The sequence below is a fragment of the Dermacentor variabilis genome, chromosome 3 (assembly GCF_050947875.1).
Source record: "Dermacentor variabilis isolate Ectoservices chromosome 3, ASM5094787v1, whole genome shotgun sequence".
In the NCBI taxonomy this organism is placed as follows: Eukaryota; Metazoa; Arthropoda; class Arachnida; order Ixodida; family Ixodidae; genus Dermacentor; species Dermacentor variabilis.
This window is the reverse complement of record NC_134570.1, coordinates 173,330,692-173,350,905: the sequence shown is the minus strand read 5'-3', so window position 1 is coordinate 173,350,905 and position 20,214 is coordinate 173,330,692. Positions and strand designations below refer to the sequence as shown.

Genomic DNA, 20,214 nt, shown 5'->3' with positions numbered 1-20,214 from the left:
CGAGTCCATTTGATGCGGTTGTCAAGTAGCGTAGAGGCGCATCTCACAGGCGTGCGTACCTGTGACATGCACCTTATTTCATTTGTTTTTTGCGGGTTTACGCGTCTTTATGGAAGACGGTAGGCATTATTCACCCCGAAAAAAAGAAAATCCTGGGTACGTGGCGCGCGTATACTCCTCCCTGTCCGGAAGAGAACAGCCAGGCCGCAGCAGCGGGTGTCAATCGAAACCCGGCGAGGCTCGCAAAGAGTCCTTCGGAAGACCAACACGGTTGTTTTATTGGGGAAAACAAGAGACGAGCAGAGACGTTTCCTGCGAGTCAGCAGCGCCACGCCGCCGGTGCAGCCGCCGTCGCTACTGTGACGGGCGGGACCTGAAGCGACGGTGCGCCGACAGCCGCGGCCGGCGAGCGACAGCCAGCGTCTCCATCATGGTGGCCTGCAGGTCCGCCAGCATCATCTCGCCCTCCTGCACCAGCTCCTCGATGCGCCGGATGGCCCCCTCGGCGTCGACGTGAGGCGGCTCCTCGTCGATCTGCAGGAAGCGCGCGTTGTTGACGCGTCACGCAGAGAGCAGAGATGCGGGACGACAACGAAGTTAAAGTGCTGTTATACGTGCAGCGGGCTTGGTCGGTCGATCGCTCGATCCGTGCCACCTGCACGAAACGGGACACGACACAGGGAGGAGACACCGCGATACGCACTGAACGCCGTACCGGCGTTCCTGGTGACCGCGGTGGTTCCTGGTTCCTCTTCGTGTCCCGTTTTAGTTAGCGCAGGTAACGCGAACTGAGGGTCACCGAGCGCTGCGGCGCAAAACGAACGTGACGATTTGATGATAAATCTCGAGACACTATCTCATCCCGCAGGCACAGTATGCAGCGGCAAGCTGAAAAAATAATGCTCTCTGCGTGCCTCCTCAATACTTTGCCAACTCTAAGACACCGCCGTCTTTCCTCCCCCCTCCTCTCTCTATCTCACCTTTCTGTTCCCTCTTTCCCGTTCCCCAGTGTAGGGTAGCCAACCAGACGCATTTCTGGTTAACATCACTGCCTTCGCTATTTCTTTCCTCCTCCTTTTCCTGTAAGACTATTTGAGTCAAGCTTAGAACTATATTAAAAAGAAAAAGCTGGCATCGACGTGAGCCCCGACGGGGGTATTTGACTAAAGTGTGGCCCATCGTTGCAGCCAATGCTGGAACAACGCATGACCAATATTGCTGCCAGCATGTAACCAGTGTTACGTATTTTAGTCAGTCGAACAGCTACTTGGTGTACTGTACACTGTAGCATCCAATGCTGATCCAGCACTGCATTTTACACCGAGCGTGCTCGTTTTCGGTTCCCATATGACCACTCCGGCCTTCTTTTGGCAAATGCTACGAACTAAAATATTCGTGAAAGTCCACCATTACTATTGCTAAACGAGTGTGCAGCATATCCTTCATAAGCAAGGTGCAGATTTGGGCTACATGTTGGATAAACACGATTACACATCTCGGGCATAGACCTTGCAAAAAAGAAGGGGGAAAGAAAAACACGGCGCTGATTTCCACGTGGCTCATTGATTTTCAGAACAGAAGCGTCCTTAACATAAACCTCTTCAATTTGATAAGCCTTCTTGGGATGCCTAGGATATGTCCAGATCAATAACCATTTACATTTCACGACAACTGGGTCACTCGGTATGTGCCGCTCTTCATAATAATCATCATAACATATGCATGTAATCCCCATTTGCACACACATAAAATCATACATTGGAAATGGCACTCAACGTCTCCAAGTCATCTCCAAGAGATGAATGCCGCGCCAATTTTTTATTATAATAATTGAACTCGCCGTTATTAAAAGCGCGTATTAAATACCTTAAGAAACCGATTGGTGTACCTTTCAGCGCTTTTTGTTGCGTGTTCACTAAGAAAACAGTGCTGCACAAGTGCGTATTGCGCTCGAGGTCCACCACTGGAGAGACCGGCGCTGCTATCGCTCTGACGTAGGAAGTGACATCGCGTGACTCGCGTTCGCGCCCTTACCGCAGCCAACGCAGCTCCCTGGCTGGGCGAGCTAAGCCTCGATTGTGCGGCTGTGGACAATGTGTGTCATCCCCGAGGCAGAAATTGAGTTGCCCACTCTTTTAGCATCCGTGGTTTACCGCTCAGTGACTCGTGTATTCGATCGAGCCCGATGGGAGTCTTCCCGCGTGCTGCAAAACGTAGCGGCAGCGAGATTCTTGGCTGATAAAGCCACTGAAAACGAAATATCGTGATCGTAAGGGTCGAGCAAGCGACGCACAACGTGCTTGTAGCGTGCATACCATGATGTAACATCAGTGAATGTATCCTGCGCAGAGACGCATACGACTTTCACGCGCTCACACCGGAGAAGTGCGGCTTATGGAGATAAAGGTGTAAGCGCTTGGAGTTCAACGCACCATAATAGACAGGCGATAAATCTTCGTCCCGCAATAATTCTGACAAAAGTGGCAAGCCTCACTGCATGCCCGAGACGAACGCTGTGAACAATATTGCTATTGCGACAAAAGTGCGTACTTTTACTTACTTAAAAAAACTACTTTTATGAAAGATCATGCGAACTGAATGAGCAATATAAAAGCATCAGGCTGCTCGCTCGCTAAAGGTATTTGCTGCCCTACATGACAGCGATGTACGCGCTGGGTCGCTTTGCGGCCAAGACACACGCAATTGGTAAATACTCAGAATTGAGTGCGGCTGAGCCGCTGGAAATGCCGAACACTTCGCAGCCGGCATCACGCGATGTCACTTTCTACGTCACGGAGAGATTCCGGCACATGACACCACGGTATGTCCTCGAGGCCAATACACCGTCTGCTCAATCGAACGTCAGATGAGGTACCAATTCCTACCATTCACCTAACGGACAAAAAATAAATAAATAAAAGCAAGCATTTCTTCCACTTATTAGCGACCGCTGTAGTCTGAGAAAGCATAGTGCGCCCACTTGCATCGCCTGCTATATACTGCAATCGTTTAGTGCGTTTAATTGCGTTTAGAGCAAGCGCTTATGTCGATTCCGTCACCATCTGTCGGCATGGCCCGCGGAGAGGCTGCGGTTTGTGACGAGGCGCATGACTATACTGGCTGAAAGACGCTCATGTATTTATATTGCATGTTAAAGGACCCCAGACGGTAAAAATTAATGTGCCTCATAAACAGATCGTGATTTTGGCACGTAAAATCACAGAAATGAACACTGGCGTCAAGCACGCGACAAGAATAAAGTGGGGTGGGGGAGGGATCTTATAAAGGTTAGTAAAGCGAACCGTTCGCATCCCGCTCCGTTTGTTCCGCCTGTTCCCGCGGGCCCCTGGATGCAAAAAAACATGTCACCAACAAACGCTGCATGCATATTCGTGCTGGGAATGGTACTCGTTACGAACAAATAGCGCATCTGTCGGTACTCCAACCGACTGCTGGCCCCTAGCAGTTTTCCCTTCTTTCGTTGCGGCGGCTGCTGTGCATCTGTCATATTATTGTAAACCCCTCATTTACGATTATTCAATAAAGCGTACGTGCAAGTGCGTCACCATGCTCGGATGAATAATCTTCTCTCCTCGCTGGGATGATCTCTTAAAGTTGGGCTGCTCCTCTACGAGAGCTTTCTTTCACATGACTTGCCTTTTAACAGCGGAGCTGTCCTAAGTCGAGCCTTCGCCGTCCGGCGTCTGGTGTCACGCAGGGGGGCACAGCGTGCGCCGGGGGAAGGGGAGGAGAGGGCTATAGGAGCAGGTGTTTCACCGGCGCGCGCCCTTTCTCCCCACGGATTCCGTTCGGCGCGAGCGGCAGCGCCGACGTCGCGTAAATCCCGAGCTTCGAGAGCGAGAAGTGCAAGCAAAGCGCCAGCGGAGGGAAGCTAACCCCCCACTCCGAGAGTAGGAAGCCGAGCAGAGACGTCGACGCAGAGCAATTCCTCCCACGGAGGGTTCCGATGGACGGTTCAAGAGAGAATTCCTCGACCCCAATTGTGGCCACACCTACAAGGTGTGTGATAGACTGTGGTTTGATCACAACCTCAGGCATCCGAAGAGTGTGCGCAATCCGGAACCGAAGCTCGAATCTAGCAAAACGGCGACAACGAGGTAAAAGGCTTTCATGAAAATCGCGCTAAACACGAGTTCAAACTTCAGAAAACGACCATCCGACATTACTTATTTTTTTTAGTTCTGCTTGAAGCTTCACAAACGTTCACTCGCGGCTATAGCATCTCCGCTGGAACTTCATCCTCACTTGAACTATTGCGATCATAAATGCTCTCGAGAGAGTTGTGAGGTGGCTCGAGCAGAAGGGCCACAGCTTCTCCCTAGGTGGAGCAATGACCTCCTTCATTTACTTCATGCAATGTAAACTGCATGGCTTGGCGGCACAGATAGCCCTAATTGCATGGAATTGGCAAATCTGCGCTTTTTTACAATTTTATAATTAACCTACATAAACAGAAGCTGCTACAATACATTTAACGTTATATATGTGGGACTTAAGCAAAAGAAGAGAAAGCACTAGAATTTCCGGCCATTTAAGTTTGCTGCTCTGTCCAAGAAGATTTAGCCTGAAGACGACATCGTTGCAACAGAGCACTAGCAATCAGGAAAAAAAAAACGAATTATTGCTGTTAGTGACAACTGTTAAAAAAGCGCAAAAGGAAAGAAAGAAAGGCAATCCATATAGCTTATTAAAAGTGTGGTATAGATGATCGCAGGGATGAAATCGGTATAGAGCGGTACCACTATTTTATTATATCCAGCCAATTTACGGCATAAGATGGGTATAAATGAGTATTACGCATTATGCACTTTCCTGCAAAGGGGGCAAAGTACAACAATAAGTTAAAAAAGGATAACAAATACAAACACTATCAGTAATATTGTGTGTCGTGTTCTTGTACGTTATACTGAAAAAAAAAGAAAAAGAATCCCTTGTTACCGAAAAAGATCGAGTCAGCTGGCAGTAAGCGCTGTGCTTACTTGTTTGTATTGACTGCATCAAGGATTTGACTGAGATCCGTATGGCAAGGTAAACTCGCAGCATATCAGTTATATATACTGTCACAGACCAACAAGGTTGCGACTAGCGCGAAGCGAGAAACACGAATTCTACCCTTTGCCCTGTTAGCTCCATTACTCGCTCTCCTGTACTCCCGCAAGCGCCGTGAAACGCTCCTTACGTTTTTCTGCTCTGTACGGAACGGCTGCAAACGGTGCCGACAGGTGCGGTACCACCAGTGACACGAATCGCGAAGTGAAGCCCCTGTTCAGGAGCAACTTGATCTTTTTTTTCCGAGTTGGTTCAGCTTGAAGGTCTGTTGAAGCAGCGCGCTGGGACGAAATATAACGAGTACAACAGGACCATATAGCGCCGACTGCCAACTAAACTGTATGCCCGGCGCTTCTTCCAATGCAGTCGACAGTCAGCGTTATATTCCTGTCGTGGTTGCCTTCTCGTGCTCGTCTCATCGCACTTCTCGAAAATAGTTGCTCGGGAAGTGCATCGACCGCGGCGTGTGGCATACCTTCATGTCGTCGTCGTCGAGCGAGTCGTCATCGCTCAGCTCGTCGGCCAGCAGGCGGCGAGGGCTGCCCAGCTCCAGGGCCGCCTCGGCGACCAGGTCGGCGAGCGCGTCCGCGTATCCTGCAGCGCACAGGACGAGTCACGCATGCAAATGGAGGACGCATAGGGCGCGTTGACACTGGCGCACGCCTTCCGGCGTGGATTAGCGACATTAAGAAGAGACATTGAAATAGGTTGTCTTAGCCGTACTAGTCAGTTATCCTTCGGCAATGAAAAAGAAACAAACCGTTGTTATCGCGAGAGAGGAATCGGTGCACGAGAAGACGGGCAACAATTAAATGCGCGTAGCGACGCCGCTGTGAAGCTTGCGCACCGTCACGATTCCATGACGTCATGAGTCATTGCCAATGTGTGCGTGGGCCTAGTTAATTTTTTTTTGTCGGTAAATATCGGCTACAAATCAAGCTTGGCAAGTTTCGAGAAGTTTCAAGAGCAAGCGGGGGTACGTAGCTGATAGCGGAGTTGACATTAGGTGGAAGAAATGGAATTCAGCAGGCCTTACAAGGCGCAAGGCAGATAACCGGTGAGTTATTAGAGTTACAAAATGTATACCTGGAGAAGGAAAGTGCAGGAAATTACAAAATTTGCAGGCGTAAGACGGGTTCCACAGGCACGAGACGGGGGTGATTGGAGACCACTGGAAGAGGCGATCTGTTATTCGATTTTTATGTCCCGCAGGGCCGGGGCATTAACATAGGCGGAGGATGATGACTATCCATAAAAATCCGCTTCATTGCATTGTAAGAGAACCATTTATAATAAACAGACAGCTTTGACGAGTTTTCGTGGGAGAAAGCGACCGAAATACGAGAAACGACTGCAAACTGCAAAATACGAGACATTGGCGTCGAAATGACATATCGGCCGTGAAATTCCCGCGCGAAATTTAAAAGAAAAATTCTGCTTCAATTTCTTTTCTGCTAGTAATTCACCTTTTCTCACCATATGTATGAAAATAGATTTGTGAAAGATCGCTTCACCAATGCAACTTGCTTACCTAATGCGTCTGGAGGGAGTGCTTCTACGCGAGCTTCCTCGAAGGAGTGAAATCATTGTTGCTTATCCGTAGGGGTGATATTGCAGTGCAGAGGGGGCTAACTCTCGTTATCAACCTCAAAGGATACATGCGAGATTCGCTGGCAAATAACGAAACTAGATATGACGAAATAACGAATGCAAGGAAGTAAGTGAAATTCCCCTCGCAAAATCGCCACGAAGCTGATATTGCTGCACATGCAATGATAGATGTAAGGAAGTAATGGATGTACACGAAGTAATTTTGGCTCCGCCTTCAACTTCGTTAAACGAGGTTTCACTTATAAGGAGAAATGAAGAAAAGAAAACCTGAGGGCACCCGAAGGTCCAGATACGAATTCATTTCGCTGCATTGTACAGTGTTCCATTACTGCAAAGAAAAAATTGAGCAAGAAAAAGTGGATGTCTATTTTAAAGGGTTGGGACACCAAATTTTGAGGCTATAAAAAGCATGTTGTAGGCTGCTTCCGTATGCAAGGACAACCAGAACGAGGTATTGGGCGCTGCAAACATTTCAAAATAATTTTATTCAGTTCCAAAAGGTAATTAAAAGCTCCTTCTCGTAGTCGAGACCCATCGCTAGCGCGGCAGCTACTACGTCACAGAGGAGGAACGAAAATACCGACGTCATAGCACACTAGCACAAAAACGTGACGTATGATGAGCAGCGGTGAAATGCTGAGCCGAGCGACCGAGCATAGCCTCCACTATGACCGAGCTACAGGCATATAGAAATCCTTTCTTAATGCAAAGAAGGGTAAGGCGTGCGGACACGGACACAAGAGGAGAGAAGTGGACAACACGAACGCCGCACGGCGGCCCCGCGAATGGCAAACTGCGTGCGGCGAGTTGCCGTGCGGACGGGCCTTAGCCGGCCGACTCCGAAAGGGACCAGGATATGCGGCGTTCGTGTTGTCCGCTTCTCTCCTCGCATAGTCGCATAGTTCGGCAGCTCGGAGCGGTCTCTCGTTCGCTTGGCCTTTCTCAATGTGAGGGCCCGTCCACGTTCGGCACGGAAACTCGCCGCACGCCGTTTGCCGTTCGCGGGCCCCCCTTGCGACGGCGGTTTTGCTCGCGAACGGCGAGATGCGCATGTTTGCAGATGATTGCATTATATATAGGGAGATTAGGAACCATAATGATCAAGTAATACTAAATCACGAGCTTGCGCAAGTAGCAAATTGGTGTCAGGCATGGCAAATGAAGATTAATTTAGACAAGACTGTTTTTATGAGAGTAAGCCGAAAAAGAACCCCACTAGAATTCACCTACACGATCGAACAGCAAAAATTAAAGATAGTCGATGATTATAAATATTTGGGCATTGTCCTATCATCTGATATGAAATGGGACAAGCATGTGTCACACATATCTTCTAAGGCATTTACAACACTTTGTTCGCTTAAACGCTCTTTAAAATCTGCCTCACCAGACACTAAGATGCTAGCCTACACCTCATTCGTTCGTCCTATACTAGAATATGGTATTACCTGCTGGTCTCCACATACCAAACAGTGCATAAAACGCCTAGAAACAATACAGAGAAAAGCCATCAGATTCATTTATAATAGGTACAACCGTAATGATTCTCCGACAGAACTCCTTGATAAAGCTTGTCTCCCGACTATTTACAAGCGTGCGAAATACTTACGCCTCAAGTTTCTGTTCCACCTCCTTAACGGGGTCTACAAATTAAACAGTGGTGCATATGTATCTTTCACTGAACAGCGAAACACTAGAACTAAACATCATAAACATTTAATTGAATACAGGTTCCACACAGACACATTCAGGTATTCTTTCTTTCCCCAGACAATCAGAGACTGGAATTCATTGCCTAGTGATATCATAATTTGCTCACCTGACGATTTCCTTCCTATGCTGGAAAAATATGTCTATGAATGCGCATCTTGATTTACCAGTATCGCCTGCAGATCCCGCATTTTGTCTCTAATTGGTTTTGATGTACTTTTTTGTTGTTTATCTTATGCTTCTGTATTTCTGTTCATTAACCTTTAAGGCCTGACTCAGGAAGGTCACACCCTTTGTTGTATTACTCCACTACGTCTACTTGTAAACTACAATACTAACAAGTGTATAAGTTTGTCATTCTTATTTTGATGCAATGTATTTTCCCATGTCCTGCAACAGCCTCAAAATGGAGGCTAGCAGTATGTATGAAATAAATAAAATAAATAAATAAATTTCCTTGCCGTAGAGAGGACGGGCCCGGGACCCATTTGTGCGGCACCCGTACGGCGAAGCGGACAATCAGCGACCGAGGAGGGGTCACTCTGGCACCGACGGCAGCTTCACCGCCTATGATCGTTCGGCGCCGCCGATATCGTCGCTAGGCCTTTTCCGGTTCACTTCAAAGCTAAAGCTTACGGCGCTTCGGAATGAATCACCGACTCTCACAAGCCGCAATATTTTCTTACTGTTGTTGCTGCTCTTCGCAATCATTATAAAAATCGCGACATGCACTTCGAATCGCCAGTTGTTGACCTCTGCTGGCAGAGCACGCGTATGCGCGAGCAGACGACGCAGCATAGCTTACGTCACTATTTTTTGTGGCCCACGTGACTAAGCCATGTTGCGTTTCCTCCTCTGTGACGTCTTAGCATCCCCCGGAGCCCAGAAACCGAAACCGAAATCGCTCGGTATAATAATGCTATTATTAAATTATTTATCGGATATATATGAATCCCGCTGTGTGTATCGTGCTCCCTGAAGCATGACGCAGCGTTGAAATCAACAAACGCATGAACGAAACTTTTGATGTCTCCACCCCTTTAAGCAATAGCTGTTTTATGCACTGAAGCACAAAAGTAACTGGAAAGCCAGTGAATTTCGACGGACACTTTGAAAACTGATATCTCAGAACTGGTGCTGTCCACGAAATTCCTTCCAAGTGGATACGCTATGGGAACTCAGCGGCTTATAATTCCTGGATTCGAATATGCAGCGTAAGGTAATTATCTTAAAAAATAATTAGCGTAATTAGGTTAATTTTTCAATTGAACATCTTGATTTCTCGTAGAAGTAATGGCCGCCTCACCGATTAATTTAGATCAAGGTCGGCTGTATTGTGACTGGCGACGAGGAAGCGGCAGGGCGTTCTTTATCTCATCGGCAGCGCTCGGTCAGCAGCGCGCATTTTCGCCGTCATCCGACGGGAGCCGACGTTCTTCACCGAACGCACGCTAGAGAGCAGCACGATACCACTTCGGAAGCGCTCCGTCACGTGGCTCTTTTTTTTTTCATATTTCGCGGGTTTTCTTTGCAACCCGGAAAAAAGGACTACGGGAGACGTATCGCAAAGGAAACAACACGATCGGTAGTTTCTGAAGGTGCTCTACAAATCTGCGTATCATACTTGGAGTCCTCCGCCAACAATTAAAAAGTGGTGCAACGAAACTTAATTAGTGAGTTATCGGGGGAAACAAATCTGAGTTACTATAGGCCATTGCGAATAGTATGCGTTCGGTTCGATTCGCTTGCGACGCGTCTTTCCTTTTTAAATTAATGGCTCAAGTTACGTGGGACACCCCGTATGTGCCATTGCAGGATCGCCAACTCCCGAGGACGGGCAGACTTGCGCTCAAACCTGCGGATCCTCCCGCACGCGTGCGGAATGCTCCGCATTTCGCACATATCGGCGTTTAACGTGTACAACTTTCGGCTTAAACTGCTCGTGCTGCCCAAGTGCGAAGAGAAATTTGTGCACCTGCACGTGCGAAATGTGCTGAGTTTTCCGCACATCCACGCGCGTGCGGAAGGCCGCACGCATTAAGCGTGGCTCGGCCCTATAAGACTTCAGTTGGCACATTATCAACTTGCTCGGCGGGCCGTTCTGCTACCACATCCTAAACTGGCTAGACCACAATCGTTGGCCTTTCGCATGCTCCAAACGGTTTCATTCCCCTCCAGGGGCCGATTCAGTCACTTCGCGCCTAATGTAGAACCCCACTGTCCAGACTATGGGGAGGCGTACTGCTCCTTATCACATATGCTCTGGCAATGCTCTGCGTTACACGGCTCATCGCTGACCACTCTAACCGACTGGGAGGCAGCCCTTAAGAGCGGCGACCTCTCAGAGCAACTACGGACTGTCCAGAGGGCCTGCTACAGGGCGGAGGACCACGATCTTCCGACCCCGACGTGGGCGCGGCCCGCGACGGCTACGGGGACTCCCTGAAAAGGGAGGTACCCTAACGCGGTTCCTCAGGACCAATAGTAAAGTTCTCTCTGTCTGTCTGTCTGTCTGTCTGTCTGTCTGTCTGTCTGTCTGTCTGTCTGTGTCTGTCACTTTCGAAACCGCTGGCGTCGCGGCTCACGGGCTTGCAATCATGTGGTGATTTTCGTATTTCGCGCAAAGCGCAAGAAAAAAAGAAGAAAAGAAAGATGGGAAAAGGATAGTTACGCAGGACGCAGACCATTGGAAACGACTTGACGACGCGACAACAGCTTTCCCATCGGAAGTCAGCAAATCAATTTAGATAACTGCACCACCACCGCGTATCGGTCCGGCATTTCACTATCTTCGGTATCGACGCACGTACGGGGAGCTTTATGTCTACACACGGACATGATCCTGGGGAAACTAGCCCTTAACAGCTCTGGTGTAAAAGTACGAAGTTGACTAAATAATTTTTATAATTGCCGAAGTAATTCCTATAAATAAAATTTTTCTCGTGCCAGAAGAGCACTGATGAGAAGCACGGTAGTTTTGATAAACATACCTCACATATCGGCGTTTTTTTATACATCTTCGTCATTTGGGGGGGGGGGGTGTACATAATTTTTCGAGAGACGCCGATATTGAACAAAAAAATAAAAATTCGTCTTCACCATGACATCACAGAAACGGGGAAATGTAATTGGCTGGCGCATTTGTACAAGTTTTCCTTGAGTTGTGCAGTGGCGTTGTTGCCACTGCGCTCTTAGGTTGCCACGAACATCCGATCTAGTTTGCCCAGTTGTTCCACATACTGAAGGAAAAAAATTGCGGCTAATATCAGGGGTTGCGCCGATGCGCTTAACCCTGCAATGTCCAAACACATTTCCACATCAAGAAAAACACAATCAACTGGTTCATGTTTATTTCTGGCCCCGTAAAGTACATTCCTACAGATATAAAACGAAGAATTGTTATTTTTTAGTTAGAGCTTAATTAACACATTAATTTATTGATCAGTAATCAGTAAAAGTCGCAGTATAGCCCGAAAGGCGCAGCATCGATTGCGATTGCAAATTAGGGGCGGCTATACGGAGTAAGGATAGTAGCTTTATCGGCCACATAAACTTGTAATTTAACTAAATTAAAAATTGTACATTGTTAACTAAATTAACAATCATCCCCGGTGTCACGCGCGCACAAGCAAACATGAACACATCTAAATCGATGACCGCGGAAACTCGCTGTCAAAACGCTGGAGTGAGGAAGCGTGGCAGCATGAGCGAGCGAACTGACCTTCCTCCTCCGTCTCGCATCAACTCAAGTTAAGCTGCGAAAATACAGCACGTGGAGGACTGCGTCCCGTCGCTGATGGCTTTAAAGGCGCAGCGGCCAGGGCGGGCACGCGCGCGCGACCACCCAGGCAGCCTGGAGTCCCTTTCCCCTTTCCCGGAGCCCCTCCCCTTTTCTCCCTTTTCGCATGCTGCGTAAGTCGGCGCGCTTCCTCCCCGCTTCCCTCCCTTGCGTGCCCGAGATTGAGCCGCTCTCGCCGGCTCACCCTCCCACGCTTACACTCGCGCATACAGCATACGGCACGCGGCGACGAAATCATCACCTTGCACTTAAAACGGAACTTCACGGCGACGGAAGAAATGCGTCAGGAATGTCCATATAATTGCTATCGCAATAAAATTCACAGCCAATGTTCACTCCAGCACATTGGAAGCGCAACTATGGACATTGCGTTGGGTTTCGCGCACCAGTTTTGAATATAGCCATCCGTATTTTTAGGCATCCAACTCAACGTAACACGTGCGATACCTTGGGCATTACATGGACAGACGTGAGATTGGTATGCCGGTGTTCACTACAAAGTTTGATCTTGATACACGAGCCGTTGAATGCTGATAAGGTATAATCAGATGAGTGTTCGTGCGTGTTTACCCTGCTCGCTGTCGGGCTCCTCACATGTGATGGTCGTGTCGAAGTCCAAGACCGCAGCTTCGACGTCCTCGACGCCTTCACCGGCGGCGGACTGCAGTTCCGTTGGCTCCGCAGGTGGGAACCCAGTGTCCTGCACGCGTTGGACGCCGATTTACGCTCAGCACTTTCTTTGCGAATGCGGAATACCATGAAATCTCACGGAAGAACTCTGGAATATGGTAAATGCTAAATTACGCGGTTTAACGTCGCGAAACTGTCCACGGGGATATGAAAGACGCTGTAATTCAGAGCTACAGAATAATTTTTACCCCCCCCCCCCCCGCAGTCCCGCAAACATGCACTCAAAGCACGGTACACGAAATATATATATATATATATATATATATATATATATATATATATATATCGTTCCATTTCCATCGGAATGCGGCTTCCGCGGCCGGGATCGAGTCCACGACCTCATGATCTGTTGCGCAACGCTATGGCGTCGAAGTTCACACGGCTGGAGGCTTCGGAAAAGGCAATATGTAGCTTAGAACTTCTTGTTGGGCGAGTTGGTGCATATTAGCAAATAGTTTTATAACTGCGCAAACAAGCGACCACAGAGAGAGAGCACACTAGGACAGGCGCAGACTTGCAACTAAACTCTATTCCACGAAGACTGCATATAAGTACATCTCAGGAATACACCACTCCGCGTGCGTGGAGAAACCATAATCACCCAAAAATTTTCTGTTCAAGCAACACGCAACTATAACTACGTGCATCAATAAACCTCATCTCATTGCTCTGCAGATAAACTGAGGTGTCGCTGACACAAGCAACTCCATTCTTTCTTTGTGATACGCCTCGCGTAGCCCTCTCGCTCGGATATCTCGCCACCGGCACAATATCTTCACTTCTTTCAGGATCGGCTCACGGGGGCACGCCAAGCAATGAGTAGGAAGGTGCCCACTCGCTTAATTCTTAATCGGCAATTCATGCTCACGCATGCGTATATTCACGCACTTTCCTGTTTGGCGTATACGTAGACTTTGCCGCATGATAGAGGAATCTGATAGACTACCCCAACAGCGCAATCTACGTAAGAATTGGTGTGCTTTATTCCGCACCCTTGGGACCTATTCGTGCTTCTTGCTATGCGCTAGCGTAGGAAGAAGCACGCGTGAGCATGCTTGAGGCATGAATTAATCATGCGTGAGCATGAATTGTCGATTAAGAATAAGGCGAATGGGCACCTTCCTACTCATTGCTTGGCATGCCCCCCGTGAGCCGATCCTGAAAGAAGCGAAGATATTGTGCCGGTGGCGAGATATCCGAACGAGAGAGCTACGCGAGGCGTATCACCTTAGAAGGGAGATGATGGTGTCGGCGACACCTCAGTTTATCTGCGCAACAATAAGGCGAGGTTTACTGATGAACGTATACTCATTACTGATAATTGCTAAGCAATTTTAGTCATTTATAATCAATTGTAGTCGCTACAATTCGTCGTTAGACATATCGGTCATTTAGTAGTCATTACAAGTCATTTCAGTCATTATTAGTCATTATTAGTCATTACTGCTCACTAGTAAGCATTTTAGTCATTTGTAATCAATTGTAGTCATTACAACCGCCGTTAGACATATTGGTCATTTCGGAGTCATTGCCATTACAAGTCATTAGTAGTCATTCTAGACCTTACTAATTATATATATTTCAAGTTATTTCTAATCAATTCTGGTCATTACAAGCTGTCGCTAGACGTATTGGTCATTTCTGATTCATTAGTAGTCATTACAAGTCATTATTATTCATTATTAGCCATTCCTAGTCATCCGTCTTATTCTTAATCTACAATTCTAAGCTGGATCCGAAGGTTTTAAACTAACCGTGAGCAATTCGTATACGCTAACTCACACTCTTCATCCTTAACACCCGTGCTTTCAGGCGTACCTCAAGGTACTGTACTTGGTCCACTCCTTTTCTTAATATAGATCAATGACCTACCTTGTAATATTTCTTCTCATATCCGACTCTTCGCTGATGATTGTGTGGTTTACCGAGCAGTTACTAACCCCAGCGACCATTTGGCGTTACAAAATGACCTATGGCGCATACAAAACAGGTGTTCCACTTGGCTCATGTCATCAAATGTAGCTAAAACCGTGCTGATGTCTATTCATCGTCGTCGTAATTACGATATCCCTAATTATAGCATCAATAACACGCAGATTGCAACAACGGATTCATTCAAATACCTTGGTGTGTACATCTCGCGTGACTCAACTTAGAGCTGTGATGTTAACCACATAATAAACTCTGCTAATCGTACTCTAGGTTATCTACGCCGTAACCTTTTCCTCGCTCCTCCCTCTATTAAACAACTTGCTTTTCTAACTTTTGTGCGGCCCAAGCTTGAGTATGCCGAAGCTATTTTTGACCCCCACCACAATAACCTTATTAAAGCCCTCGAGTCGGTTCAGAACCGCGCCACACGATTTATCCTGTCAACTTATTCATACAATTCAAGCACCTCGGCACTAAAAGCCCAAATAAACCTACCCTCTCTAGCCTCACGCCGTAGAATAGCCCGTCTTAACCTTTTTCATAAATTATTTCATTTCTTGCCTTTTGACAACCCGTACATAAAAAGAGCACATCGCATTGCCCGCACCAGTCACTCTAATACAGTATATCCCCCACAAGCCCATACCGTTACTTTTCAGCAATCATTTTTTCTGCGCACAACACGAGACTGGAATGGCCTGCCCGCCTAAGTTGCCACTATCATCGACCCACTTGCATTTTAGTGACTCATCGGAAATATCCCTTTGTAATTTGTAGTATCTATCTTTGTCACTAACTCCCCACTCCCTCATGTAATGTCTCAACAGAGACCTTTGAGGAAATGAATAAATAAATAAATATTAACATCTATAAATCTCTCATAACGTTATCACTCATTTAACTGTCACTATCAATCATTTTTCATTCTTCAAACTGTCTTTAATCTGTCTTCATATGGCGTGATGAGGCTTCGGCGGACACTCCGGCGGTCAGGCCTGCCGACACAAACTAGAAGGGCTTTCGGCCTTATAATAGCTGACTTTTTAACTACAGGAAATTCAACCAGGTCGAATTTCGCTATATGCCACGAGTGATATTAAAGAAGGTTGTTCGAAATGAAAACGAAGAAGTCATGATAGAAAAACAATTCCTATCTAAAAAAAAATTACAATAGCGTGCATTATGTCGTACAACCGTACTTTCTCTAAGCACGGACAGCGCGGAGCCTCTGGGCTGCAAGAGGTCCTCGCGTGTGCAGGATGACGTGTCGGCAATCTACCGCCCGAGCTGTACCTTGCCGGCCGCCGGCGAAATAACGCCTCACTTTTCCGAGAAGCGCCTTCAATCCGTCGCATGTGCGGCCCAATAATCGGAAAGAATTGCGTCAACCGCTTTTCTCAGATTGCGAGAGGGCGCGGTACAAAGCAGTGCGCTCGCCGTGCGCACTGCGACGGCGAACCGAGTGCGCCGCCTCGCGAATGCTTGCGTCGGCAAAGCCGACTACACTGCGTTCGGCTCCACGCGTTCGGGCCACGGAGCCAGCGAATCGGGCGCGAGCAATGGCGTTGGGCGCGGCGTACTCACGGAGTTGTCGGACATTGGCGTCGGTTGTGGGAGAGACGTGGACGGACCGAAGGCGGCGACTAGGTCGTGCGCGCACTGGGAGCGTCGGAGGCTCTGTGGGAGCGAGAAAAGGAACGCCTGCACGTGCGCTGGAGGCTCGAGCGATTTCCTTCTCTACGGGAGGGGCACGCAGCAGACCCACTGCTGGGTTGGCCAAGCATGGAATGGCACTTGAGACGCCGAGATTCATGCCGGGTAAATCAAGCGAAGAGGGGAAAAAAAGTGCGCAACGGAGGATAATTAACCGCAGTAATTTCGTATATTAGGTTTTGCGCAGCACTGGACAATCCCCGGCTTTTGGGCAAATGTGCCTTATATTCTGAAGAAGGAAAGAAGACGAAGAAGCGAGTGAATGCTGTGAGAAATTCGTGGCGACTGTGAGACGGTCGATCACTTTCTTCCCATTCTGTCGCCGTTTCCTGTATTTAAGAAAAAAAAAGCATTTTAGAAATACAGTTTAGACAACTTAGTTTCCGTTTCGGAAATTCTTTCTCTGGGAGTCTCTTGGTGACTGTCGTAGCTTGCTTAGCCGGGGAGACAGAGAGAGAGAGAAGGCAAACTGGTGTTATTGAGCAAGCGAAGTATTCTTCGCCCATGGTGGGCAGTTTCCTCATTCTAGGAAACCGTGGATGAGTTTTCGATTGCTTCAGGGCGACAATCTTGATATGCTCCAAGTGCGGTATTTTTCGTTCATTTATTTCGGACGATTTCGTAGTATTTAGTTATAAATTAAGTCTTTTCCGAACACCAACTGAATCTTGACCGACGCCCCGCGATACACATGGAGGTGGAGACAATAGAGTGACCAGCGGTTGATCATACGAGTTGATCATACGGTTGATCATACGAGTGCTGATTGCCGTGTTATAGCTTGTTAACGAAGCTTCCCCTCAAGTCTAAATATTTTAAGGCAGTTTTCCTAGTGTATAAAGCCGCTCGAGTTCACGCTGCTCCTCTGGCGGCCATTTTTCAAAGAAATTATGCCTTCCAACCACTCAGAATGCCGGTGACAACTTCACGTTTGATCAATTCTGGATATTGTAAATAGTAAACAGCTACTTTTGCTTACATGATCGGCCATGACATTGAAATTGCTGATACAGCGGAAAGCATTGCACCGGATGCACGTATATAGAACTGTGTATGTTGAGCGAGATAAGAGCTGCACTATAGGCATCGCAGGCAGTTTTAACTGGAGGCAAACTTGGCAAGTGCGCCTCGAATGATAAATTGTTTTGTCTAAACCGAAACAGCGCGAATTGGTAGGCTGCATGAAAGAGAGACATTCTTATTGAATGACAGGAAGTTATTCGGCATATATCTGGCGATCACTCAGGAAATGGTTGTTGTGGAACGACGAGTCGGTTCTGATGTACTTCGCTATGAAAACGCGCGAGATAGTGTCGAGCAGCCTATATTGGCTTTTGTGTGTGTATATATATATCAATTCTAAATATTGTAAGGCAGTTTGTCGTGTGCGTATCATGGACACGCATGCTTATATCGCCTTCCGTTTCCCTACCACGGTTGCGCTTTAAAACCAACAGCGCGCGCATGCGATCCCATAGATGAGATGAATACATATATATAGAAAAGTATCAGTCATAGCTCTCGTAGTATAGCCTTCTGAGCCGTTTCCCTTTTCTTTTTCTTCCCTTTGTTTTTTCTTTGAAAGAAGTCCTATTAGGGTTATTATAATTACACGAAGGTATTTCGCCCTCGCCAGCAGCAGTACTTGAGATAGCTATTCCGGCGGCTAGCTTCCCACGCTATGCGTGGCGCCCCCGCACCTGTTTAAGCTTTTTCCTAGACGCTAGAGCTATACAATATCCGCGCAACCTTGAGCGATCGGAAAGCGCGTTTTCCACCCTGGGCCGACGGAGAGGGGAGATTTCGTTCCGGCCGCGAAGCTCTCTACATCTCAGTAAGGTGCCTCGCGGTGGTCTCGTGCTGAAGATGCCCTCTCGGTGAGCGCATATTTCCCCCCTCATCTTTGTCTCGCAAACCAGATTTATTTCAAGGGAACTTCCCACGTCTCAATAATTTCTCTCGTCGTATACGAGTGCTGATTGCCGTGTTATAGCTTGTTAACGAAGCTTCCCCTCAAGTCTAAATATTTTAAGGCAGTTTTCCTAGTGTATAAAGCCGCTCGAGTTCACGCTGCTCCTCTGGCGACCATTTTTCAAAGAAATTATGCCTTCCAACCACTCCACTGCCACGGACAACAAATCCCTTTCCGCGGACATCATCAGTCCCTTTCCACATAAGTATGAGTATGAGCAGGAGCTATGGCGCTTGAAAGTAACCGTTGGCTTGACGAACCAACCGACTGAGCTACCTTTCCGGGCAACATTGAAGGATCACGAGTTCAAATCACATGTTATGTTCCTTTTTCCCCCCCTTTTTCTTTCTTTTAATGTATTTTCCTTCATTTTATCACTGTACGGAAACCCTCCTAAAAAAGAAAAAAATTATATATCCTCAATTATGTGTGGCCACACATGTGCAGGTCATAAATACCAGGTTCTCTAGCCGAGTGCCATCCATGCGGTATAACCGAGCTCAGATTGGTCCACCTTGACTGATCAAATAGGGCACCACTGTAGGTTAAATGAGGCGTACAACTCCTGCGGGACCCGCCGTGGTTGCTCAGTGGTCATGGTGTTAGACTGCTGAGCACGAGGTCGCGGGATCGGACCCCGGCCACGGCGGCCGCATTTCGATGGGGGCGAAATGCGAAAACACCCGTGTACTTAGAATTAGGTGCACGTTAAAGAACCCCAGGTGGTCGAAATTTTCGGAGTCCTCCACTACGGCGTGCATAATCAGAAAGTGGTTTTGTCACGCAAAACACCATAATTCAATTTTTAATTTAACTCCTGCGGGGACGGTAGAGTATCCGTCTCCAGTGCAAGAGGACCGTGATTCAAATCCCGGTGCCGCGCAATTCTCCACCGGGAAATACAAAAAAAAACCGTGTGTTGAGAAAATTGCACAAACAGGCCTGGAGTGCGGCCTGATCCCGGTGACCAGAACCGGTAACGCACTCTCTCACCAGAGCAGGATTGGCCACCCTGGTGCAGTACTTGGCCACAACCTCCTATATGAATACAACAATCAAACCCCGGCCCTCAGTCCCCAGCAGCCGCGAAGCAACTGACCACGGCGGCGGTCAGATCTGTAACGCTGCCGAGGGTGCTAAGAATACCTGGCTCCGGACAGGCCGCCATTGGAATCTGAACCTGGCAACGTTTAACGTTAGAACGCTATCTAGTGAGGCGAGTCTAGCAGTGTTATTGGAGGAATTAGAGGGTAGTAAATGGGATATAATAGGGCTCAGTGAGGTTAGGAGGACAAAAGAAACATATACAGTGCTAAAAAGCGGGCATGTACTGTGTTACAGGGGCTTAGCGGAGAGACGAGAACTAGGAGTCGGATTCCTGATTAATAAGGAAATAGCTGGGAACATACAGGAATTCTATAGCATTAACGAGAGGGTGGCAGGTCTTGTTGTGAAACTTAATAAGAGGTACAAATTGAAGGTGGTACAAGTCTATGCCCCTACATGCAGTCATGATGACCAGGAAGTCGAAAGCTTTTATGAAGACGTGGAATCGGCGATGGGTAAAGTCAAAACAAAATACACTATACTGATGGGCGACTTCAATGCCAGGGTGGGCAAGAAGCAGGCTGGAGACAAGTCAGTGGGGGAATATGGCATAGGCTCTAGGAATAGCAGAGGAGAATTATTAGTAGAGTTTGCAGAACAGAATAATATG

At 47.7% G+C, this 20,214-nt stretch overlaps 1 protein-coding gene across 1 annotated transcript; it reads right to left on the bottom strand.

The window, feature by feature from the left end:
• Positions 1 to 257: 257 nt before the first annotated feature.
• On the bottom strand, positions 258 to 16,588 carry LOC142574329 (uncharacterized). The gene is made up of 4 exons (XM_075683441.1): positions 16,397 to 16,588; positions 12,761 to 12,890; positions 5,546 to 5,664; positions 258 to 534 (listed from the first exon to the last, which is right to left on the bottom strand). The coding sequence occupies exons 1-4, from the start codon at positions 16,409 to 16,411 to the stop codon at positions 355 to 357; spliced, it is 444 nt and encodes a 147-aa protein (XP_075539556.1). The 5' UTR covers positions 16,412 to 16,588; the 3' UTR covers positions 258 to 354.
• Between the last annotated feature and the right edge of the window lie 3,626 nt (positions 16,589 to 20,214).

Bases quoted from the DNA above. Each gene is read 5' to 3' on its own strand.
- LOC142574329 (XM_075683441.1), bottom strand. The intron at 5,665-12,760 runs GTAAACACGCAC...TGTGCGCTGCAG, and splicing joins GGAGCCCGACAGCGAGCAGG to GATACGCGGACGCGCTCGCC. The intron at 535-5,545 runs GTATGCCACACG...CGCTTCCTGCAG, and splicing joins TCGACGACGACGACATGAAG to ATCGACGAGGAGCCGCCTCA.